General features: G+C 38.8%; 1 protein-coding gene across 6 annotated transcripts in view; it reads left to right on the forward strand.

The window, feature by feature from the left end:
* SORCS1 (sortilin related VPS10 domain containing receptor 1) overlaps positions 1 to 27,123 on the forward strand; it is a 719,989-nt gene that overhangs the window by 232,319 nt on the left and 460,547 nt on the right. For all 6 annotated transcript variants that reach the window (XM_036735441.1, XM_036735437.1, XM_036735435.1 and 3 more), the window contains one exon: positions 25,616 to 25,683. In XM_036735441.1, the coding sequence (XP_036591336.1) occupies positions 25,616 to 25,683 (68 nt within the window). The remainder of the gene's footprint in view (positions 1 to 25,615; positions 25,684 to 27,123) is intronic.

Below are 27,123 nucleotides of genomic sequence, written 5' to 3' on the forward strand. Positions count from 1 at the left end.
ATCATTTTATTTCATACTCTATTAGACTTGTATATGAGAATTCTTTGAAGTAATTGGGGGTACTTACTTAACCAGGAAAAGAGATGAGTTAGGGAACAGTTCTTGCCTTAAAGTTTTTTTTTTGAAAATGAATTAGACTTTTTTTTCATTATTTTTATAGAAGCTCAACTAAATACAATACAGGAGTGATTTGTAATGAGTTTCCTGGTAGACAGAACCATAATGGGCTAAAACTTATAAAGACATAAATTTAGGCCCTATTTAAGGGTATCAGAGCAGCACCAAAACAAAATAAAAAAAAAACATTAATCAAAATCTATGCATTAGAGGCTTGATAAGCAAAGAGATTAGAGTAGTAGGAGAACCCCTAAAGATGGAGAATGTGAAAATTTTCTATATAATAAAAAGTAATCCAACATAACAGACACACAAATTAAATCAAATGCAATAAAGAAAGTTTGTCTACCATTAATAAAAATGAATGACAGAATGATTATGTAACTAGGTAGCAGAAATTCTCTGAAAAAACTAGAAAAGTAGAGGTAATTCTGATTTGTTCTGATGTATCTGACATTCTTATGGTACCAGAACATGAAAGAGCTATTTTTTCTTTCCTTTTCTTTTGCTTTTGGGTTAGGAAAGGCCTTTTCAAATGCCAAGAGAGGCAGTAACTAATGAAAATTTTGTAAAATGGTGAGTTTGAGAAGTTGGAGCATGATATATTTTGATGTTTGGAAGAATTTAAATTTTCAGATATGTTTATGATCTGTGCCACATAGACCTTTTCTGAGACTCTTGGTGGAAGGCGTTAAGGAAAGTACTCCAAAAGTATAATGCTAAATTTTTCAAATTCATTAGAATCTGAGACTGTGGACTTTGTCAAAAGTACTTGAACTAATTTTCTCAGAGCATCAAATGTTTAACTGGGTGGGAGGGAATATAAGTGTGGATTCTATGCCAATTAATCACAGAATGACAGTACATCTCAATTTAATCAGTCAGTTGAGCAAAAATAAACTAAGTGTGAGAAAGTTCTTAACACATTCCTAAGGATCATAGACATTTAGGGTGATTGGATAAAGACAAAATGTACCACAGAGAAAGTGTCTTGATTTAGTTAAATGGATAAGATCATTCCTCTTAGATGTCATATAAAAAGTGAAAACTAGTCCAGTCAGTTGAATGGCAGAGGACTCCGAATTTGGGAACTGAAGATTCCAGGCCACTGGCAAGGAATTGTTCTTGGGGGGAGCAAAGGGTGCATCTCTTTCCTCATTGGAAGTATTGTCAGAGAAACTCCTTTATCAAAAGACAATACTTCTAGCTAGGAATAGAGGAAGATAGGCCAGAGGCAAATAGCATCTCCTAATAAAAGACAACCAAGTGTCCAGAGAAGAGATTGACAAAGTTACAACCTTGGAAAGGTTATTAGACTTGGAGGTCTCATTGTTGTAATAGCAGTCAGCACCATAGATGACAACAGTGCCACTGGAGCCACAGTGACTCCATAGAGAACTGAGGAAAAATGCCTAGGAATAACTAGAAACACCAAAGTAAGGAGGCTTCAAAGCCCTACAAGGGCACTAACACTCAGAACCTAGCAGAAAGCTATACCTATGGGGAAAACTCATAAGGACTTCACTGAATAAAGGACTTCCAGTAACTTCTGGAGCTATGAGCTCCATGAGCTCCTCGCTACCATTTAACTAAAAGTCTGAGCCCATTCTTTTAAGAAATCTTGAGTGTATATGGGAAGATTTTGCCTACTTGATATTACCTGTTTAATAAATACTTTTTCTAAAAGCACATTAAGTATTGCTGATAATCAATGGGGAATACTCTGTGGGGGTTTGTGAGTGACAATATTAGAAGTCCCTTCAACTTAAAGGGTTATCCCTAGAACCTTCAATGAGTAAGAGTAGCAGCCATCCTCTGGGGACTTGGCCCCAACTACACCTTTAGGAGTTGGGGGTGGGTGGGATCCAGAGGGATAACTAAATCGATTTTCTGCAGGGATTGGGATATACTTTTGTTATGAGACACTGCCCTTAGGTTGGGAGAGAAGAAAAATATACATACATATACATATGCATATACATATACATACATACATCTGTATATACACACACATATTATTAGAAAACTGGGTATCACCCTCCAGCCCTAAAAGCATTAAGATGATAGAATCTCAGATTGAGAAAACAAACAAAAACAAACACCCTTATAGTCTGTCTGATCCAATACTCTCACTTCATATAGCAAGTCTCCCTACAGCTATTCCATTCCCAACTAATCATAAGAGGCAATCCTTGAGACTTTACTTAAAAGTTTCTTATGAATTGATTCTATCTTTTCCTTAAAATATTGAGTCTGACTTTTTTTTTTCTTTTTCGTGGCAAATGGAATCCCAGTTGGTAGAAGAATACCTTAATCTTCACTGTGCCCACTCTTCTGGCCAGGCAATGCCATTCAATAATTCTGTCAAGTGGTATCTTTTCTTGGTGACAGAGTGCTAAACAGTGATTTATTGCTTGAATACACATTGCTTTCATGAAAGTGATTTGTTTAAAACAACAGTAAAGCGCAAAATAAATTATTCATTGCATGCTAATTCTTTCCTTTTATGTGCTGTAGTAAGCTTCAAAATAAGCAGCCTGTGGGGCATTTTATATTTACTACATTAATCCAGGACAGAAGGCAAAAAGTTTTATTTCCTAGCAAAAGGGTTTTTTTAAACCTTTTTCCCCCTTCTTCCTCTTCCATAGGTGGGCAGTGGGATAATGTTTGAGAAACCATTCTTATGCTGTGTGAGCGATCAATCAGGATTGAAGCTTAGAGTTTCTGGGGAAATCTTGGTGTGGCCCCAGTGGGAAATCCTGAAAGTTTAGTCAACACACTTCTCTTTTCTTTGCCCCGGCTTATTGTTAGCTTGCCCAGAGCCTTCTTGCTAGGACTGAGAGTTTCAAAGGTATAGATTTCTGACTTTTCCCTTGAGAGAATTGCTGCTTTCCTTGGGAGATTTCCCAGCATGATGTAGCTTTTTATTTTATTTTTTTTAAAGTTCCACTGATCGTGTGATTTTCGATTAATAGGTTAAAAGGTTAGGGATGTAACAATGGTTTGAGCTTTTAAAATGATTATTAAACCTTTATAATTAAACTTTCTACTAGGTAGAGCAAAATCATTAATGACTCTACTTAGATTCGCATAAAGACCCTTCTGGCTTCTAAATGTAAGATCGTATTAGCCTCCAATGTGTTTTTTCTCTTCTACCTTTGTGTGCATTTTGAAACCTATGACTGACAAAGGAGTGGATAATCTACTGTGCACATTCTCTTGGTTCTCTTATCATTCATGTGTGACTTCCTAGTGCTTTGCTAACTGATGGGCAATGAAGGGTATGTTTACTTTTGCCCCTGTCATCTAGGAAATGGAAGACTATTTCAATGAATAAGCATTTATTAAATGTTTGCTATGTGCTAGGTCCTGGAAATACAGAAAATGAAACAGTCCATTTCTCAAGGAACTTAGGTAGCACTTAAATCTCACTCATAGACTCATTTAATGGTAGAGCTGGAAAGGACCATTGAGATGATTTAGAGTAGGAGTTCTTAACCTGAGGTCCACACTGAGGTGTGCTGGAGCCAGCTTAAAAGGGCTAGTGAGAGCCTACTGTTGCATTTTCAGTTGTGAGCATTTATACCAAGGAAATTGGCAAAAGCTGCAAATCAGGGTATGATTTTGTTGGTTGTCAAGACTTAAGGAAGTGGTGGAGAAAATGTTAATAATTTGGATTAAAGGCATTATTTTTTAAGTGAGCTAGTTTTTTAACTTTTAGGAGTATACCCCTGGGTCCATGGAACCCTAAGTAGTCTGTGGATTACTTTCAGGGGGTCTATGAATTTAAATGGAAAAAAATACATCTCATCTTATTTTCACTAACTCCTAACTGAAATTTAATGTTTCTTCTAATCAGGAGTTAAAATAAAAACATTGTTCTTAGAAGGTTTTCCCAAACTGCCAAAGGAGTCCATGATTCATAAAATGTTAAAAAACCTCTGATCTAGGGGAACTCCCTAATTATTAAGATGAGAAAACTGATATCTTTGGAGAATAATTTGAAGAAAGGGTTCTATATGATTTCCCTGAGAGGTACTGTGGTGTAATGAAAAGATGGTTGGCCTTTAATTCTGGAAACCTCCATTTGAATCTTGGCTCTGACATGTAACAGCTATGTGATTACATGAATTCACTTAGTGTTTCTGAACCCCAGTTTCCTCATCTGTAAAATGAACATGATGATCATACCTGCATGTATGTAGTGTAGTTCAAGGGAAACAAGGTTGGATGTGAAATCAAAGGACCTGAGTTCAAGTCATAGCTAATAATGATAATAATGATAGCTAGAAATCATTTAATGCTTTGAAGTTTTCAGTGTACTTTACAAATGTTACCTCATTTTATCCTCACAACAACCTTGAGAAAGTGGGTGCTATTTTCTCTGTTTTACAAATGAGGGAACTGAGACAGATAGTGGCGAAGTGACTTTTCCAGAATCTGAGACTGGATTTTAAGCCAGGTTTTCTTGACTCCAGGTCCAGAACCCAGGTGTAGAACTAACTGGTGGCAGAGTGAATAGCCCTGTTGCTTAATACTAGCTATAATTCTATTCTTAGAGGGCTCTAGTCATTAGCAAACAAATTTCTTATATCTAGCCTCATAACCTTTGTACCTTCCATTTCTTGCTACTAGTTTTGCTTTCAGCAAAATGGAATCTTACCCTTTCAAATGACAAGCCTTTAATTATTTAGAAACAAATATATTCCTCAGACTCATCTATTTTCCAAGATACACATCTCACATTACTTCAAGGAATCCTCATATGAAGATAAATTAAGATAATGAGCTCAAATGAGATAATGTATGCAGTGTATGTAAAGAGCTTTCCAAACTATAAAATCACTATGTACATATTGGCTATTATTATTTCATTCTTCTCATCTTCATACTTGATGGAGCTTAGAGAGAAGCAGTCCTGGGTCAAGTTATTCCCCTAATATTCACTTATGGGTAATGTTTGGTAAATACTGTTAGATAAAAAAAAATTGATTTTTGTAATAGAATGAAAATGTTGGGATAAGAGGACTTGTAGACTTAACGAAAGCAATTTCAAGATGCAACTCCAGTGGTAGTTAGAAAGCATAATGTGAATGAATAGACTTCTTCCTATTCTAATATGATTTTAATTTCCTTCCTTAAAGATAATTCTTATTAGTATCTTTTGTTTTTTATATTGCCTAAATTCCTCTCCCTCTCACCCTCCCAGAGAGCTATATTTATAATAGTATTTTTTTTTGGCAGGGCAATTGGGATTAAGTGACTTGCCCAAGGTCACACAGCTAGTATGTGTCAAGTATCTGAGGCTGGATTTGAACTCAGGTTCTCCTGACTCCAGGGCTGGTGCTCTACTCACTGCATATAATAATATTTTTTAAAGGAGAAAGAAGAAGAAGAGGGAAAAAATTCAGTCAATCCAATCAGTACAACAAACACATCTCACAATATATGCAATGTTCTTTACCTCTAGTCCCACCTCCTCTTCAAAAATCTAGAGGGAGATGCTTACTTCAGCCTCTTCATTAGGGGCAACTTCTTTGTAATTTTGTGACATTCATTTTTTACAATTGTGTCGAGATTGTTTTTCTTTTCATTCCTTTCCTTCAAGTTCGTGTGAGTCTTGCTTCTCTCCTATTATTGTTCCTGTGCTTTAGTCATTTTCAATGATGTCCAACTCCTTGTGACCCCTTTTAGGGGTTCTCTTGGCAAGGGTACTAGACTGTTTGCCATTTCTTCCTCCAACTTATTTTGAAGCCAATAGGATTTAGTCACTTGCCCAGGAACACATAGCTAGTAATATCTGAGGCTAGATTTGAACTCAGATCTTTCTGAGTCCAGACCCAGCAGTCCTTTGCTACCACAAATGGAACTGTTCTAAATATTTTGATTTATGGAGGTCTTCTTTTTATCAGTGGCCTCCTTGGAATATATGTCTTCTAGGTAAATCTATGGGTCAATGGGTATGGATATTTTAGTCTTTACAACTTCATAATTCCAAATCTCTTTCTAGAATTTTGTACTAATTTATAATTCTCTTAGTCATAACATAGGATACCTATCTTTACACAATTCTTCCAAAATTTATTACTCCTATGTTTTTTTAGATGGCAGGGCAATTGGGGTTAAGTGACTTGCCCAAGGTCACACAGCTAGTAAGATGTGCCAAGTATCTGAGGTCGGATTTGAACTCAGGTCCTCCTGACTTCAGGGCTGATGCTCTACTCACTGCGCCCCCTAGCTGCCCAGATTGCTCCTATCTTTTGTCACCTTTGTCAATTTTCTGGGGGTGAGGTAAACCTATAGATTTATTTCAATATGCATCTCTTTATTAGTTATTTGGAGTATTCTTTCATATGGTTGTTAATAGTTTTCAAAGCTTCTTTTGAGAATATTTGTTAATATCTTTCTAGTCCTTATATTTTGGACAATTTTTTTTTTTGTGCACAGGTATTTCTATTAGTTATCAACGTATCTTGAATGCCAAACACTTATCTGAGAAAGATTGTTTTCTCCATTTGACTGTTACTTCTAAGACGCATTAATTATGTTTTTGTGAAAGTATTTCAATTTCAGTTAATCAAAATTCTTTATTTTATTTTCTTCTAAAAATATTATCTATATTTTAAAAGCTTTGCATTTCCAATAGTTTGGAAGTTATGAGTATTAAGCATGATAGCATCTTTTTAAAACGTTGTCCTTAAACTTTTCTGAAACAATCGTATATGGGGAAGAAGGCGGGCAGTAGGTCTGACTTTGATAATGCTCTGGTTCAAGTGCATTGATCGAATTTTCAAGGCTGAGAATTTGAAGTCTCTGTCTCTTAGTCTATGGGGGATAGTGAGATTCTGATGATGATTCTAGCTACTAGATTATGTCCTGAGATTTATTTGGTAGGTGCTTTTTTTCAGCCTGTAGCAATGAGTTGCACATTTTTTTTTATTAAGAAATTATTTTTAAAGCACTTTACATGTTACTTCATGTGATCTTCACAACAATTCTATGAAGTAGGTGCTATTGTTATCCCCATTTTACAAAGGAGGGATCTGTGACTGAGAGTGGAAGTGATTTGCCCAAGGTCACATAATTAACAACTGTCTGGAGCACCTAGGAGGCACCATGGATAAAGTGCCTGCCCTGGAGTGAGGAGGATCTGAGTTCAAATCTGGCCTTTGATACTTGCTAGTTTTGTGACCCCAGGCAAGTCACTTAACACTGTTTGCCTCAGTTTCCTCATCTGTAAAATGAGCTGGAGAAGGAAATGGTAACCTGCTCCAGTATCTTTGCCAAGAAAACCCCAAAAGGGGGTCACAAAGAGGCAAACATGACTAAACTGACAGAACAACAGGAAGTCTGGAGCTTGATCTGAATTCAGGTCTTCCTGACTGCAAGTCCGAAACTCCATCCCTTATACTACCAAATGCTTCAGGTTGCACATTTTTTTTACATTTCCTTATATCAGTTGCATTGATCAAAAAGGCTGTGATCTTTAAGGGCAACCCATCTTAATTTGGGGGGTTCATGACACATTCTTGAATTGTCCTGATGATTTCCTCAGTTTCTATAAACAAATTCCTGTGATTTAGCCATTTATTTGACATTTTCTGTGCCTGCCTGTTTTGGGGGGAATTCATGTGGATGTCATACATGGAAAGGCTTTAGATTCCACTTTTGGATTTTAGTTATTTCTTCCCTTCCTCCTACTCCTTCTGTTCTTTTCCCTTTCGCTTCCCCTTTTCCCCTCTCTTGTCTTTCTCTCAATCATGTTTAATATTCTACTTGCTCTCCTCTAAACTCACATAAAATGTGGCCCCTTGAAATTAACAGGCCTCTCCAGATGTGGTCTGACTGGAGCAGAATACAACACATCTATCACTGATATAGTCATGGACACTGTGCTTTTCCTTGGATAGTCTGTTCATCATATCAGCTTTCTTGGCTACCATGTGACTCTGTTGAGTCATATTGAAAGTTTGGCCCTCTAAGACCCCCCAGATCCTTTCAGATGGACTGTTATTTAGCCACACCTTCCCACTTTCTACTTGGGAAGCCGATTTTGTAAATCAAAGTGTAAATGTTATTGGTCATTACTCTTAAGCATTTAGCACTCTTAAATGTCAATTTTATTATATCTGAACTAGTGTTTTCACCAGCACAAAGGCTTTTTTTTTTTTGGAATACTCATTGTTGGCTAATGTGTTAGCTAGCCCTTCCAGCTTTGTGCTACCTTGAAAACATATAATTAAGATATCTGTGTTTTAATTTAAAGCATTGCTAGCAATGTAAAACAGAACATGGTCAAGAACAGATTCTCAGGGAACATCACTGGTGACCTTCCAAAATTACTGAAACCATTATTCGGTCTTTCAATCAACTAACATCACCTACTCTGTGGCAAGCACTGTGTTCAGCATAGTGGGTTCAAAGAAAAAAAAATAGACTCTGCTCTGAAGGAGCTTATGGTCTGATGGAGGAGTCAACACGAAAACATCTATGTCCTGAATAGACATAATCTCAGAGAGAAGGCATTGAGATTAATGTAGATTGGGAAAGGTTCTGGCAGAAAGTAGAGCTTTAGCTGAGACTTGAAGAAAGCCAGGGAAGCCAGGGAGTTGAGATGAAGTGAGAGAGTGTTCCAGGCATGAGAGACAACAGCTTCTAAGCAGGGATAACCTAACTCCAATCTTGGATAAAGGAGATGGGGTGTTTGGTATGTGGAATAGGAAGGAGGTCATTAATGACTATTTTGTGTGTCCTGCCTTTCACATGTTTCTAATATCACCTAACTGGCATTTGTCCTCACTTCCTGGAAATCTCTCCCTCCTAGTCCATCTCTTAACTTTCCTTGCTTCCTTCAATTTTCACTGAACATCTCTTCTTCTGCAAGAAGTGTTCCCTGGTCTCCTTTATGATAGCACCTCCTCTCCGAGCATAACAGTTTATCTTGTATGTATCTTGTTTGTATCATAATTGTCTCCCTCATTATACTGTGAGATCCTTGATAGCAGGAGCTGCTTTTGCCTTTCTCAGCATCCCCATTGCTTAATATCATGCCTGGCACTTATTAGGTGCTTATAAATGATTGATGACTTGACTTGACTGAATTTCTTTGTGCCTTAGACAAATACCTAGCATTTGATCTGATAGAATGTAAGCTCCTTGAGAGAAGGAGTTGTTTCATTTTTGTGAAAGTCTCTTTGTATCCCCAGTGCTTAGCACAGTGCCTAGCACTTAGTAGGTCCTTAATGATTGCTTATTGATGTGACTTAACTTAGTAGGTTCTACACAAGTAATAGGAGCAGCCAGGTGGAGCAGGGGATAGAGTCCCTGGAGTCAATCGCTGGAGAGACCTGGAGTCAGGAAGTCTCATCTTCCTGAGTTCAAATCTGGCCTCACTCACTAACTGTGTAACCCAAGTCATTTAATCCTGTTTGTCTCAATTCACTCATTTGTAAAATGAGCCAGAGAAGGAAATGGCAAACCACTTAAGTATCTCTGCCAAGAAAACCCCAAATGGGGTCAGGAAGAGTAGGATATGACTAAAAATGACTGAATAATAATAAAAACTACATAAGAAACTTTGTCAAATGCTTTGCTAAAATCCAGGTAAACTATATATACAATATTCCCTTGATTTATCAGTCTAACTCTGTCAAAAAAAAAGGGAGGTGATTGTCATCATTGGCTCTTGGTGAATGCATACTGACTCTTTAAAATCATTGCTTCTTTTTCTACATATTGACTAACCATCCCATTAATAAAACTGTTGGTATAGAGCGGTGTTAAGTGAATGAATGGTGAGCTAGATTTATTCCTAGGTCCTTCCCCTGATTTCTTCAATCAGAGGATCGTAGTAGGCTGTCACATAATTAATTAAGTAATTAATTATGCAGCTATAGAATGTAGTTTGTGTTTGGATCATCACAAGGCACTACTTTCAGGCTAGCTACTCAGCAGCTATATTAGGGGTCCTCAGTATTTGTGTGAATGCTTTTCCAATGACTATAATACCCTTCATAGTCCACCAAATACTTTGCTGGCTGCATATGATTATCCCACTCCTCCCCTGTATCTTTAGAGAGAGATCTTGGAACACCCTCCAGATGATCAAAGTAAGAAATCATTTCTCCTCTGCTCTGAGAACTCATCCCCTGCTTTTAGGGTCTTGCCCTCTTTGTTGACTGACCTCATTTGTGGGCTATGGAATGACTTATTTTTTAATGGACACATGATTTCTTAAAATACAATAAGACAACTTCTTTTTTATTGTAGAAGGTAGTACCATCCTCCTAGTTCTTCAGGCTCACCACATAGGAGTAATTCTTGACTTCTCACTGTCTTTTAAACACCCCCTTCCTACCCACCCTACTCCCATACTATCCAGTCTGTTTCCTAGGCCTATTTCACCTTTACAACTCAATATAACTCTCAAATATACTCATGCTGTCTACTGGCACTGCCACCACCCCAGTAAAGGGCCCAGCCCTTGATGGCTACAGTAGCCTTTGGTAGGTTTCTCCCTCTCATATCCATGTTCCATCCAGCCACTAAGATGACTTTCCAAAGCTCAGGTCTGATCATGGCACCATGCCCTTATCCCCTCCCCTCTCCTCCCTCAAAAAATTCCAGTGGTTTCCTATTGCCTCCAGTATAAAATACAAAACCCTCTCTTTGGCATTCAAAGCCCTTCATAACTTAGCCCTACCTATCTTTCCAGTCTTCTTACACCTTCCTCCTCATTCTTCAGTTCAGTGACACTGGCTTCTTGACTGTTCTAAAAAATACTTGATCTCTCAGATCCAGACATCTCCTCCATGCCTGGTATGCGCTGCCTCCACAACTTTGCCTACTGTCTTCCTTTAAGTCCCAACTAAAATTCCATCTTTTACTGAAAACTTTCCCCCTTACCTCCTCCTTAATTCTAGTGCAATGTCTGTGTACACACACACACACACACACGCACACATACACACACACAAAACTTTGAATATATTTGTATGTTGTCACCCCCATTAAAATGTAATGTTCTTGAAGGCAGGGACTGTCTTTTATCTCTTTTTGTATGTCCAGGGCTTAGCACAATGCCTGGCACATAGTAGGCACTTAATAAATGTTTATTTATTGATTGACTGTTGTCTTTTTATCCCCACTACTTAGCACAAAGATATTTATGTAACACATAATAGGTTTTCAACGAATGTCTTCTTATTGATTAATTGAATTGCAGATTCCATAGAGCCTATAGTTCTCTTGGTTCTATTCCAGTTCTTCCTTCCATTTCTTTGTCTCGTTCTGCTGGGAGACATTGGGGGAGCCACTGTGGCCTTTTCTTCTCCAGTGCCTTCTAAGGAAGGAGTAGCACACAATGTCATTTGGCCATCTTTTTCTCCAGCAAGTTCATAAAAACATTTGAGGGGGTAGTGTCAAGAAGGAATAAGCATGGAATCTCACCCCTCTTCCAACTTCTTGTGTGTTCTCTTAGTATATCAAACCCATATTAGGGAAGGCGGATGGTAGACCTGAGCACAGATATGTTCTGATATATTACGCACAATTTAAAGCCAATGTTACTTAACCTATAGGTTCCAGAATCTAGTCTTTTCTTTTGAAAAGTGGGAAAACATTTACCCTTTCTCATACTAACAGTGGCTCTGAAGTCACTTCTCCCAGGTCTTTCAGTAACCACAGTTGTAGTTTTTGGACTGATGACATAAATTCTTCAAGAGTAGGTAAGTGCTTTCTTACTTTCAGCTATTTATCTTGAGAATCAACTCCATGTTAACCATTTTGTGCTCCATCTTTTTCTGTGCAAATATTCTCCTTGGCAGAAAAAAAAGTAGAAGCAAAATCAGAGTTGAGCATTTTTTCCTTTGTCCTGTCATCTGTTATCATCATCCCATCCACCTCAAGCAAGGCCCTGTTCCTCCTTTGATCCTTGTCTTTTTTTCCCAAATGCGTTTTTAAAATGCCCTTTTTCTTGTCCTTAGCATTCCCCCCATTCTCAGCTGCCTGAACCATTGTACTCCAGCCGCTGTTCTTAAACCCATATTGTATTTTGTGTTCATCCTCCGTTACCTGCCTTTTCTTCATGCCTTTGTGCATTTTTTTTGGTAAATCCCCTATATGTCCTTATCAATCCTTTCAGCCAACTTCCTCCTTTCCTCATCATAGGAATTGTTTCTCTTTGTGTCTTTAGAATTTTATCCTTGAAAGCTTCTGATCCTTCTTGGGTTAACTTCTTCATAGAATTTTAGGCTATGAGAACTTACCTTGCTTTTCTCTGAATCTCACGAAAGCTGCTTTCCCTAAAATTAGCATATGAGTCAAATTATGCTTGGTTTTACTCTCCTCTATCACACATTCTATAATGGTAGAATAACTCCCCCTCCCCTAGAGGTATCTAGGAGGTGTAATAGACAGAAAGGTGTACTGGACAGGAAGACCTGGCCTCAGACACTTACTAGCTGTGTGACCCTGGGCAAGTTACTTAACCTCTACCTCAGTTTCTTCAAATGCAAAACGAGCATATTAATATCACTTATCTCACTGGGTTGTTGTGAAGAGCAAATGAAATAATATTTGTGAAATGCCTAGCACGGTGCCTGGCACATGGTAAGAACTTAATAAATAGTTATTCCCTTCTCTCCTCCACTCCCAAGGTTTGTAATTTTTATTCTAGAAACAGTTTTCTTCCTTGCTGTCCTTAATTGGATCCGGAATAGACATTTACATTATTGGTTCCTCCACTTTTTGGAAAATGAAATTGTAAGGTCATCTTAACAAATGACTAGCTATTCTTCTTTTGACAGAAAAAGACCTTTAGCAGATGTCTGGATAATTGAAGTCCATCACCGTTATATCATCCCCTTTCCTGTCAGGTTTGTGATGAAACATCACTTTTTTTTAAATCTCCTGTATATAGCCTAAAGTAACTTTCTTGAAAAATTGTATCTCCTCTGAAAGCAGAGAGAGGTTATAAGATATAGACTCAGAACAATCAGAGCTAGAAGGAACCTTATCATAGACTTAGAACTGAAAAGGGACTTAGAGGTCATTGAGTCTAGGCCCCCCACCATTTATTTACATTATTAGATTTAATTACAATTATTTACATGTATCTGTACTTTACAGAAGAGGAAATTGAGCCCCAAAGAGACTATAAGTTGCCCTAGGTGACATAATTGTAAGTGTTAGAGAGAGGATGACTAACCGGGTCCTGGTCTTCCAAATCCACCGTTGTCATTTTTGTTGTTCTTTTGTTTTTGTTGTTCTTGTTTTTCCCATTGCAAGATCACTTAGCCATGGTATATCGTTGGACCAGTCATTCAGTCAGTCAATGAGCATTTATTAAGCACCTTCATTGTGTCAGAAATGTGCTAAATCCTGGGGATACAAAGAAAGACAAAACAGTTCCTGCTCTCAAGGAACTAACATTCTAATGGCTGTGATAACATGTAAAGAACTAAAAAGATAGATAGAGATATAAACATATTCCAGAAAATTTAACTTTTAAATAGATGGCAATCTCAGAGGGAAGGCATTCTTAGAGGATAGACAGTATGAAAGTCCTCCTGAAGACAGTGGAATTAGAGAAGCATCTTAGAGGGAGCCAGGAGACAAAGAAGAGGAGGGATAACCTTCTAGGCATGGGGGAGCAGTCAGTAAAAAGGTACAGAGTTGGGATATGGAGCATCACATGAGAGGAACAGCAAAAAGGACAGCGTCACTGGATTGATAAATATATATCATCACAACTACAATTTATATAATCCTTTAAGCTTTGCAAGTCACGTTTACATATGTTATCATGTCACACCTCACAAGAACCCTGTGAGGTAGGTAATATTACTGTTTCTATTTTATAGAAGAGGAAACTGAGCCTAAGAGAGGTTAATTGACTCACCCAGGGTCACAAGGTTAATTAAGGGTTTACAATAGGATTTGAACTCAGCTCTTCCTGAGTCCAAGTCTAGGATTCCATCTACTGAAAAATCTAGCTGCTTACAGAGGGGAGTAAAGTATAAAAAGACTGGAAAGGTAGGAAAGGGGTCAGATTTTGAAGGGCTCCAATATCCGGAGGATTTTATAATTCATTGAGACCTCAGATGTCCCCTAATCCTAATCTCTCAATTTCTAGATGACAAAGTGGAGGCTTAGAGAAGGTAATGACTTGCCCATGGTCACGCAGGAAGTAATTGGCAGAGCTGAGCCTACTCAAATCATTATTCCCCTCTTTAAAATGGCATATTCAGATTGAGCCAAAGAAATTCAAATTCTACTGGCAAAGAACTGGACAATAGCTGATATGATTTATAAGCTAAAACCATGCAAAAAATTTACAAACTTTGTGTGTGTGTATGTGTGTATACATATGTGTATATATACACACATATACATACCCATGTACATACACCTTTGTGTTTGTGTACATACATGTGCACGCACACGCACACACACGCACACACACATATATGTATATATACATATATATATATACATATATATATGCATACATATACACACACATACATGTGTTCCACTTCACGTCACTTGATCCTTTCTACCCTGGGAATCTTCTTCCATGAACATTTTCTACGACTTGTCTGCCAAGTGTCTCAATCAAGCTTTTCATATTTTGAAGTTACTTTTTAACAAATTCTATCCTAAAATATCTTCATTACCACAATAATAATATAAATTATTTACATGTATCTGTATATATATATATATATATATATATGCATATAAAAGCTCTTACTTCAGCATAAGGTTTTCCAAGTGCTTTGCTGACTTTATCTCATTTGATGCCCTGAGAGGTAAGTGCTACAGGTATTTTTTATTCTTATTTTACAGATGAGAAAACTAAGGCTGAAAAAAAAAATGAAGTCGTGTGCCTGAAGTCACTCACACAACTAGTAGGTGTTTGAGATGGGGCTTGAGCCCAGGCCATCTTGCATCTCAGTCCAATTCTCTGTTTGCTATGCCTTGCAGCTTCTCAGAGTAACACAACTTCTAGAAGAGTGATGTTAAGGGAAGTTAAATAGATTTTTTCCTTTCCTTTTTCTAGTATTTACAATCATGAAAGAATCCGGTTTGGGCTTAAGTCTCGTGTTACCATGTAACTGTTCCTGTCCTTTTTTTTTGGACATTGTCTTTGTTTCATTGTACCCCTTGGTAAAAGAAGGAGAAAATAAAGAATAACCAGGCTGGCCTTGTTATTTTTCATTTCTTTCTTGTCTTCTGTGGCAGTCCACATTCTGACATGAAGGACAACATAACAGGCATGTCTTTATTCATTAGGCTGTTGCAAGTAAGCTAGTGACTGCCTTGAAAAGCAGCATTAAACATAGCTACAATAATACCCAGATGTGAACCAAGATGGAGAAGTGGGAAGAGACAGCCTTGTTTCACCTTATCATATTAGAGGCAGAAAAAAAAATGAGCAGAGGAAAAGAAAGCTTCTGAACATAAGGGCTTCCTCATCATTAACACACGGTTTGGTGCTCAATGGCATGTTCACTCTGTATGCGTGTCCTAGTTTAAAAATGCCTTAATATTTAGATAGTGTCTGTAATTCAGATAGATCTCAAAGTTCTCATTTAACTACCATCTTCCTAGAGAACACATATCAGTGCATTAAAGGGGTCCCTAGGGCTCATCTGGTCCATTCCTCCACCTCCACGCCGGGACTGCAAAAACTTAGATCTATTATCATAAGCTTTGAGGTTGCGAGCAAAAAAGTTGTCAGTAAGAGCTTATCTTACAATGAGTCCATGAGAGGATCTTTCTTTCTCTTTTTTCCTAAATCATATAAAAATATTTTTCCAAAATATTTCAGTGAATTTTAGGTCACCTGATGCTTCCTACAAAGAACTTTTCTAGAAAGGTGGATTTTTTTCCTAGAAAAGATGACAGTTTATCTGTAGTAGGTGGAACTGTCTACTCTTCTCTAAGGAATATGGCATAATGGAAAGTAAGCCAGGCTCAAAATAAGAAGAGTCCAATTCTAGATCCCATGGATCCTAACTCTCTATCAAATCCTCTTTGAGTTATTCCCTTTCTTAGGGTTGTAGGTCACTCATTTGTGAAATGAGGCACTTGACTGTGTTAAACACTTGGCACAGTGCCTGGCACATAGTGGGTACTTAATATATGTTTATTGTTTGATCAGGTCTAATGTACTTCCTAGTTCCAACAGTTTTCAATAATATCTTACATTTTCATAATGTTTTATAGAATTCAAAGCACTTTCACATACATTCTCTTGTTTGAGAGCCTTACAACACTGAAACATAGACAGAACAGGTATTTGTATGAGGGAACCTCCACTGATGTAATGACAGAGGGTCCAGGCACTTCAGTTGATTTAAACAATCTATCCCAGAAATAATCACAGTGTAGTAAGGTAGTAGGTATCAATTTGAAAGGATTATAAGGTGGGAAGCGTGGTGTAGGAAATCCTGGATACCAGAAATCGTCTTTCCTTTTGTGGAAGTCTCATGAAGTTTCCTTAGGTGTAGCTCTCTGCTGGTCTCCAAAAATCTATAGGTTTTTGACAACTATAACTGGGACTTCTCTCCACCATGTGTAGAGACATTCACATTCCCTGAAGCTGCCACTTTCCTTGAGTGATAATCTTCTCATCACTATGCCCTCAGTGTGTTTCCTCCCTTAAGAGAACACATATTGTAAAAGGATAACTCAAAATTTCTGGCACTGGAAGGCCCCTTTCCTTTCTTGGAGTCCCCATGCAGCTCCCTTTGTGTGATTATCTCTCCACATGATTTTGTCTTTATTGGGTTTTCTGTGCTTTAGGTTGGAGGCATTGTTTCTTGTGAATGCAGCCTCTCTGATCCCAGCTGGATGCACTGTCTGCTACCAGTCTGGTCTCCTACCAGTCCTGCCTCCCCAGTAACATGGCAGGAGAGGAATAGAGGGGATGGGGAGGGAGAGTGAGAGAGAGAGACAGAGACAGAGAGACAAGGGAGAGAGGAGAGGGGAGTGAGAGGGAAAAGGAGAGGGAGGAGGAAGAGACTTTATTGGCCAAAGTGATTTCCTTTCAATGAGCTGGCTGCAACTCTGAAAGCAGATTTCTCCATCTCTTGAAATGCTTCATCTCTGGAATGACTAAGCTGGATACTGCTTTCCACATTGCCTCCGAAGTGTATCTGAATCTATCAGGCAATCTTAAGATGTTTCCTAGTTGCATCAGCTACCTTTCATCCAATGGATAAAGCCTCTAATCCTTTCAAATTGATTTAGGACTTATTCACACATTATAAGGTTGTTGGAACATTCTTTAACACCTACTACTTTGTGATTACTTTCTGGATTGATTGATTCAAATTAGGTGTCTGTGCATTCCATAATTACATTAATTGAGGTGGTGAGTGTGGAATTCTTACTTAAATATTATCATCATTATGTTACAGATAAGAACCCGAGACCAATAAAGATGGAGTGACTTCTTTCAACTCCCACAGCTGGTCAGTGATAGAGCCAACTCTTGACCCCAGATTTTCCAGGCTACCTTCTAAGAATTCTTAGAGTAGAAGCACGGTAATTAATCCATCACCAAGTGTTTAAAAACCATGTGCCAGGCACAATGTTAGGCTTTGGGGTATAGATAGAGCACTAAAATAGCCCCTAAACTCAGGGAAGTTATATTCTACCTGGAATAGCTGCAGGACTATAGGAGACATCAGAGGAGGGGAGGAAGTTAGCAGAAGTGGAAGTTAACTCTTCATTCTAGGATATTGCTACCCAAGTAGGTGGTAGGTCAGTACTCAAAGCTCAAATACTCAAAGCCTGGTACTGTAGAAAGAAGCATAATGCCAATGGGTTTGGGTTCTGATGCCTCCTATGACCTGTACTCTTTGTGTGACCTTCAGGCAAGTAGCAGTAACTGCTCTGTGCCTTAGTTTCCTCATCTGTAAAAGGCAGAAGTAAGAGTAGATGGCTTTTGATATTCCTTCTGGCTCTATATCTATGAATCTGTGACCCTATGAAGCATTAGACATTAGATTAGATGAGATAGTATGCTGAACTTGATCTCAGGTAAAAAAAAATGAAACAGTTACCTTTGTGACTATTGATGGAGAATAGGGCACTGAATGAAGAAGGATGTGACAGAACCCAACTTTAGAAAGCAGTTAACTAATCGAGGCATTTTTGTACATTTAAGGTTCAGCTGTTTACGTATCTTTTATTGCCATGTGAGCACACTCTGATGTTATTATTCTTGCCTTAAAAATTCTTAGGGGCGTGATTAACTTTTGAAATTCTTTTTCATACAGTATCTAATGGGTTCTTCAGTAATTAGCACTGTAGCTTCTCAATATGAAGGGGCTTTGTGGGATGATCAAAGTTCTGCATTTCACTAAATCAACCTTGTCTCTTTCCTGAATTTTGGATTATTTGGTGATTTCCCCCAGTAGGGGCACTGGCAATTAAGGGCAAGGACTATCTTGACTTTTGTATTTCTATCCTCAGTACTTGGCATATAAAATCCTCCTTTAGCTCTTCCAGCAGTGCTTTTTGGGCTGGAGACCAGTTCATATTAGCTTTTGAGGTATCTGATGTATCTACCGTGTCATTGCCGTCCTCCTCCATATCGATATTTTGAACCTGCCTGTCTCCATAAAAAAAATCTCTTGTCCTCGGTTTTTTTGTATTCTTCTTCATGTTTGTTGTTTTCCCTTTTCCTGGCGTTACAACAAATTTCTATCTTTGGGCTCTCTGTCCCAGCTTTCTTATTCTGGGGGTTGTGAGTCTAGAATTATAACCTTCAGTTTCCTGAGGTGTGGGGGAGGGGTCTGGCTCCCTGGCGTCTCACTCCCTGTGGGTGCTCTCCAGCACTTGCTTTTCAGCAATGGTCTCAGCTGTTTGTTGTTTGAGCTGATGTCTGGCACTTCCCCTGGGGGAGCAAGGTTACGTCTGGGCTCCCGGTGTTAAGCCCTGCCGACTCTGTGGGACTAATGAACTTCTAGTATTTGTCCTGTGAGGCCCCACTACACTCTCCTCTGTTTCAGTTCTCTTTTTTTTTTCCCGAGGAATTCTCTGGGTGGGGAGGGGAGGGATTAGAGCCGTTTACCTGGCCATTGAGTCTTCCGGAAGTTCAAGAAGCCGAGTTCCTGGGTTTTGCAAGCGTCAGGAGTGGGTGTTTTCATGGCCGGTGGCGCTGAGCTGCCTCTCGTCGCTCCCACAGACTGCCGTCCTGTGTTGGGAGTCCTGGGGATCTCTGCCGGTTTCGGGCGCCCAGCTTTCTCCCAGCCCGTCTCCCACGTGGATCAGTACTTGGCATATAGTAATTGTTAAATAAAGTTTAATTCATCCTTTAATTCATTGTAAATTAACTGGGTTATTCAGGAAGTGGGTGATGATGGTTATGATTAATTGAATTTTCTGAATAGGATAGTAGAATCATAGAGTTTGAAAAGAAAATTAAGGTTGCTTTAGTTCAACTTCCCCCACAATGCAGGAATCACCTTGCTTGTATCCATGAGTGGATCCAGCCTTTGTTGAATATCTCCCATCAGAGAAAACAACACTGTTAGCACTTATACAGCACCTTGAAGTTTGCCTTGCCTTTTATATATGTGATCTCACTTGATCCTCACAACAGTCCTGCGTGGTGGGTATAATTATTATCCTCATTATATAGATTACGGCTGTCCAAAATACCAGCGGGCTGCATGCTGCCCACAATGCGATTTTATGTGGCCCACCTGTGGGTTTTAATTTTCATGAGTGAAAAAATAAAATAATAATTTGCATGGAATGTGTATTAGATTTTTAATTCCATCACTAATAAATAATCTCATTGATGTTAATTTTCTTTGGTGTTTTTAAGCAGTATTACGGATGGAACATATCGCATGGAATTTTCAAGTGATCTGTGGGATGCATTCCATCTGTATGATGTAGACTAGTCAGTATGCACCTACCTTTTATACTGTTGTGTTGTCGCTTTGTGTTTGCTTTCGAGCCTTTGCCTGCTGTATTGGTGATGCACATTCCCCCACTTTCTATTAGTGTACTGTATTTTTTATTCTGGGTGCGGCCCTCGAATAATTATTTTATTTTAATGCAGCCCTAAGATAACTTAAGGTTGGACAGCCCTGATATAGATAAGGAAACTGAGGCAAATAGAGGGTGTGACTCATGCAGGGTCATGTAGCTAGTAAGTGTCTCAGACAGGATTCAAACTCCAGGCTCTTTGACTCCAAGGACACCACTCTAGCCTCTCTAATTACTCTACCAGCTCTAATTATTGTACCAGTTTTCTGACCATCTTACCAGCCTGTCAGGCAACCTGTTCTATTATTGGACTGTTCTATTCCAATTGTACCTTTATGGGGTTTCCTTAGAAATCTATAACCATATAACATATTTCTTGATTTTATTATACCCCTCTGAAGCCAGGCAGAACTAGTTGAAAAATGTTCAGAACTTTCCAGGTAATGCCTCATTTTTTTCTATCTGCTACTCTGCTTGGTTTTGATTACATAAAGATCATGCCCACCCTCACCCCAACTAAGTTCCCTCCAGCAGCACCCCTACTCCTCTGCCTTTCAGTTTCCTTTTGTGTGTTATTTTCTCTCATTAGATTGTAAATTCTTTGAGGGCAGTGACAATCTTTCTTTTTTTCTCATTTGTAGCCCCTGTTACTTGGCACAGGGCCTGGCACATAGTAGGTACTTAAAATTGTTTATTGACTAAAAGTTAAGTAGAAACCCCTTTTCTGTTTTAGTCTTTCTTGATGAAACTCTTTGTAAGATGTCTCAGCTCTCTTTCCTGACTTCATAGATACTGGCTGGTGAATGAAACCTACTCTTTCCATATCCACAGGTTTATCATTGTGATCATGGAACCTCTTTGCTCATGGACCATGTAGTAGAAATAGAATGTATGGGAGACTGGATTGAGCCCAAGATATAATATGAAAATTGGATTTTTGACTAATCCCTAACTATGACTCGATAGACCGATACCCCTAAATGAGTAAATTTGTCCTCCCCTTTAGGTCCAATGTAGGATCCCTTGAAATCCTTCACAATGTACCTCTTCTGTGATTCAATGTTTTTTTTTTCTATTCTTAACTTTTTAAAATAAAAAGTCCACCTGTTGGAGCTTCCAGATGACTGGTCTGGACTTGCATGCAGTACCTCAGCAGCAACCAGGAAGTACAAATACTGGTCTAACAATAAAATGGGAGACAGTGGAAAGACGTGTATTCAGATTTGCAGTCCTCTTGTATCCTTAATATATGTCCCATCCATAATATAGACAGGCTATTAGCCATATTGGGCAGAAAGAATTATGAATCTGAGAATCAGTGAAGACTATGAAGGGAAGGGGAAGAGAATTTGCATTTATTTAACACCTGCTAAATGCGCCAGGCACCATGCTGAGCACTTTACAAACAGTAGCTCATTTGATCCTAAAAAAACCCTTTGAGGTGGTTGCTATTATTCTCCCCATTTTACAGATGAGTAAACTGAGTCAGACAGAGTTTAACTGATTTGACAAGAGTCAGACAGCTAGTGTCTAAGGCTGCATCTGTACTTATATATTCCTGATCCCAAGTCCAGCATTCTATCCACTGTAACACTCAGCTGCCTCTGTGACATCGCCCATGTGTTGCAATTATTGAAACACCTGTTCAAGGTAGCCCCTGTGTTGCTGATCTTCCCTGGTAAAGAAGGAAAAATAACAGAAAGAAAAATCTTTCTGACTGAATTCACTAGATCCTGGAGCCTAGGAGTTTAGAGTTACCCTTACAATATGGCCACATGTTGTCTAGCCAACTTTATCTCCAGGACTCCCTAACACTTTCTGATCAGTCAGGAAGGTCTCACTGTCCCCAGAGCAATCAATCCTCATTTCCACCACCTTACCCTTATTCATATAATTTCTTTCAATTGTAATGTCCTCTTTCCTCCCCTCTGACAGGTTAAATATAGCTCATTCTTCAAGGCATTGCTCAGGTCCTACTTCTTTTAGGAAGCTTCCCCATCCATACCAGTTCACATTAATTCTGTTTTCTTTAAAATCCTGCTATGGTTATTATTTGTATCACTCTGGTTATAACGTGCCTTGTGCTATGTTCTTTTTCTCTTTTTTGGCATATATTTTTTATGCTCCTAAATAAATTGCAAGCTCCCCGATGGCAGGGGCCATATCATATTTCTTCTACTCAGCGCAGATTGGTCATATAAAGAAGAATTAATTTCATTACCCTAAGGATCTGTGATTTTATTGGTGTGGAAATTCCCTTTGCTTATCTGAATCACAAGAAACCTTGCATCATCTAATTAGATTTGCTTCTCAAGTTACAGTGGGCAAAAATATTCATCAGCTGGTGGCCTTTTGGTGATATATCTCTCGGTACTTGGCTATGCTAGTTCTCAGATGTTATGCTGCCTTGATAACAGAATCCAAAAAAGGTTCTGTATTGATTTTGCTTTTCTTCTTCATTAACACCCCAATAATGCCGTGGGGCTGTTCTGTTGCTGGCTCAGTCCAGGCTAAGTGTTTTGGCCCTTGATCTCTTTAACATGTTCTAATTCTGCTGAGTGGCTAACGGGATTGTTAAACAACCAAAACTAAAGGCAAGAACTGCAGAAATGCAACTAAAGAGCAGGGCAGCGAGGAATTCACAGAAGCAAGAAAAAAAAGAGAGTTTTCAAAAATCAATTGGAACTATAACGAAAGGTTTGTGATTCTCCCCTCTCTCTTGCTCTCATTCTGAAAACAGAAAGATTAAATAGACTGATTCGAACAGATATGCTTTGAAATGCCATAAAGGATGCCTCTCTTCACGCTGTATTGATAAACTGCCTAAGTATATCACTGGCATTTGAGTTTTACTAGCCCAGGAAGGAAAGAAAGGGAATGGACTCCTACCTCCTTCTCCAGCCCCACCTCCTTTGCTCTGGGAATTGCTTAAACAATTTCTCAGTGTGCACGTGTGTGGTTTCATACAACTGCATGCTGGGTTAAAGGGTTTCATCACTGGCACTCTTCTTAATTCCCACTTCAGAGGAAGGATAGTCGTGGTGAGTGAAAGGCTGAACTTCATTATTGAGTTTACTGCTATATTGTATCAGGAGTGCAACTATCCAGAAATGCTTTATGTTCACACCCCCATTTTCTTAGTGGGGGATTTATAGGCCTATTCGGCAAAATGTACCGAGGTAGAGAAGCAACATAATTCTGTATCTTCAAACAAACAGCCACCCTGCTGCCGCTGATAAGCATTCCTGGGATGGTGGTGATTGAAATTTAGCGCTTAGAGTGCCTTAATTGGCAAACCTGTCTGTTAAGCATATGTCCCCATGGCAGTCCTACCATCTGATGTCCCAATAGGGTGCCCAGCACCTAATACATGTTTGCATTTTGCTAAAGGAGCAACTTTAAAAGAAACAAAAAAAGTCAGCAGTCTAGCTTGGCCACTGGAATATTCATGGATGATAGGGAATCCCAGAGCTCTGACTGTCTTTTAATGTTTCCACAATTTTTTTTTAAATGTCTTTAATTCAGGGAATCTCTATAGATTGAGAAGTTAGGTGTGCTGCTATGAGAGAAGTATTGAAGATTGCCCTGCTCATTCAAACAGATTCCTTCCGTAAATTGAGTTGTGGAGAATTAGCTGGTTGGTGGAGGCAGCTAGGTGGCTCAGTGAATACAGTGCTGTCCTGGAGTCGGGAAGACCTGAGTTTAACTAAGCCTCAGACACTTACTAGCTGTGTGACTCAGGCTGAGTCACTTAACCTTAACCCACTTGGGAACATCAAGACCAAGACTGTCACGTTCTAGGGCTGACCAGGTTAGTTCATGGCTGATGAGGCTGGCCACGTGCCTTATGTTTAGAATTGGAATAACATAAGATGCTTATAGTCTATTGAAGAGTTTATAAAAGGCTTTTTAATATCCATATCCAAAGAAAGACATTCAGAGCAGAGAAAGGATGTTCACTTAGGACACGGTTGATTCAGCTGAGTGTAGCTGGCCTGTACTGCTATTGTTCTTGAGTCGTCTGACCTAGGAAAAAGCTACTCTTGTCCTGCATGGCCTTTTTTGTTTTTATTTTTAACTCAGGCAACCAGAAAACTATGTGAATGGGCTAGAATCACATTCCCTTTTGACAGGGCAGGTAGGTTCAACACATTTCAAGGGAAAATTAGCTTGACCTGCTTGGGGCAGGTTTTTTGGATATTGCCCCCACTACAAATACAGAACAAATATTTTAGGATGTAAGGAGCACAAAACACAACTGAAGGCAATGAGTAAGCCCACTGTTTTTATTGTCCACTTTGGGCACAGTGAACAGCATAGAGGAGTCACTTTGGTGCTGGATCTTTGAATTATCCTGACTTTGGGGGCTCATTTCCCTTAAATGCCCAGTGTAATTGTAATGTCCAGTGGCCCTGAATAGTGAGTACAGTCACAGAAAGCAATAGTCCTACTGGAAACTAAAAGTCTATTTTGTGTGTTTGAAGGGAGTGGGAATTGGGGAGAAAGAATAGTCGTAGGATCATAGATATAGAGGAATTTAGAGGCCATTGAGTACAACTAACACATTTTACAGATGACAAAAATGAGACTCAAGGACATTTAGGTGACCATACCAAGGTTGAATAGTTAGTAAGCATCAAAGGCGGGACTGGAATCCAAATCCTCTGACTTCTGAGTTGATGTTCTTTTCACTAGAACATGCTGGTGTGGATTCTGCTCTGAAAATAATGATGATGATGATGATGATGATGATGATATGCCCTAGGAACAAGGTACTGGCTTGTATGTGATAGCAATTTCTGTTTCATGGGGAACAGGCAAAAACTGGTATCTTCTAATCAGATTGTGAACCTCTTGAGGGCAAGAGCTAAGGCTTATGTTTCTTTGTATCCCTAAAGAAGACTACAAAGCCCACAATAATTGTTTATAAAATGAATAAATGAATAGAAGAATGGCTAAAGTGATATTGTTACAGGCACAGTGAGACTAAAAAAGGAAACCTAATTTGCTAGCATCTTTAGGGTGAGTTCCAAGCGTGCTCTCCCAGGAACTAGCAGCACTTTCTTCATCCTTGTTTGGAGTAGGTGATGAGGTGGATGAATCTAAGCCCAGGGAAGAAAAAAAGATTCACAGTTGTCTGTTCAATACAGCATTGGCTACCATTTTTTTTCTTACCTTTAATGAAATAACTCGAGGTAGGACCAGGCAGGCTACCAGTGGAGAGCCCCCAGGGTTAACATTTATCATCAAAGAAATTTCTTGGTATCAGAGAACCATTTAGTGCAGTGGGAGGAAAGGTCTGAGTAGTTCAGCTCAAGGCCCAGACAACACTTTCCATGTCAGTTTAGGCAGAAAGCCTTAACAATTCATTCAATTATGTTAAGTGCCCATTAAAGGAATCCTAAGCCTTCCCATGGGCCATTTCAGTTCTATGAGATTGTAATTGTTTGAGACTAACCATGATTTCTTCTTTTGCCTTCAGGTGATTCTAATTTTGACGAAGCTGTATGACTATAACCTAGGGAGCATCACTGAGAGCTCACTTTGGAGGTAAGTAGATAAATTGAGCTAATAATTACTGAGTTACTTAAACATGAACATTCTGGCTATGTCTCTTATTGAATTTAATTGCATTCTCCCCCACTCCTCTGTTACATTGGAGAAATTTCACCATGAACTCCCTTCCTTTCTTTAAGATATTTTAAGCTGTCATATATCTTGCATAGGGGAAGTGTTGCAGCCTATATGTGTTTGATGACTAGATCTTTGCTATGCTGTTATTGTCTTGATTTTAGTCTGACTCATACTTCAAAATAATTGACTTCTATAGTATTTCCATTTTATTCCCCATGATTCCATGCTTTCTGGAGGTCATGACAATGGAGAAACAGCATGATTTGATGCTCAGAAATCCTTTCTCATAACCAGGAAGACAAATTCAGATCCCATTTTTAACAGATACTGGATATATAACCTTGAGCAAGTCACTCAACTTTTCAATGTTTCTGGCAACTCTCTAAGACTCTAAGAACATGCTTATCTGAATTGGTACAGGGCTTCTTCACCTGGGAATTCTCTATAGCAGTGATCTCAAAGGTCCCCATTTCTTTCCTCATCCTCTCATCAACTCATAGTTTGTATTGGGCTCAACCATATGGCCAATGCTATTCCTTGCTTCTTTGGTTTGACAGTCTCAATGAACGATTTCAGAGTTGCTTTACATAGCACACACAACACCCAGTTAACATGGGCTGAAATGAATTACATGCAAAAATTTAGATGAAAACAAAATAGATTGTTAAATTTCTTTATAGAGGTTGATAAAATTTCTTCTCAACTGACTACCCAATTTCCTTTATAACCAAAGAAACTGAGAATTGGAAAGAGAAAAAAAATGCAAGGGAATCTAGAGGTTCTTCCTGTAACTAAAGCATGATTTCCTTCAATGGAAAGGCTGAGAAATAATCATCCAGCCTTTGCTTGAAGACCTCCAGGGGCAGCAAGCAAACCACATTATAATTTGGCTTTTTGTCTGGCTGGATTCCTCCTAGTCAAAGTAGCTTCAGTGGAGTAAAATAAGCATTGTTTCTTGAGTCAGCGAATTTGGGTTTGATTTCTGGCTCTGCTTCTTACTACCTGTGTGACCTTTAATAGGTTGCCATATCCCTCTATGGTGCTCCTTCACTTACCAAATGAAGAGATTGCACTAGATTCCTTCCGTTGTGAAATCCTATGATCTGTCATGTAAAGTCGGAGTTACAGAGCAAATATGGGACTCTAAGTTCTTATTCTCATCTATTCTTGTTAGAATAGGGAATGTCACCCTTCTGCTGTGTCTGCCAGTGGAGCTACAGTAGCACCGCAGCCATGGCCATCTGATATCCCATGGCTGTGGGCCTCAACAAGGTCCAAAAAGTTACCAAAAACATTTCAAAGCCATGACACTGCTGCCATCATAGGTGCTTGACCAAACACACCAAGTTTGTGAGA

The sequence above is a fragment of the Trichosurus vulpecula genome, chromosome 8 (genome assembly GCF_011100635.1).
Source record: "Trichosurus vulpecula isolate mTriVul1 chromosome 8, mTriVul1.pri, whole genome shotgun sequence".
Lineage (NCBI taxonomy): Eukaryota > Metazoa > Chordata > Mammalia > Diprotodontia > Phalangeridae > Trichosurus > Trichosurus vulpecula.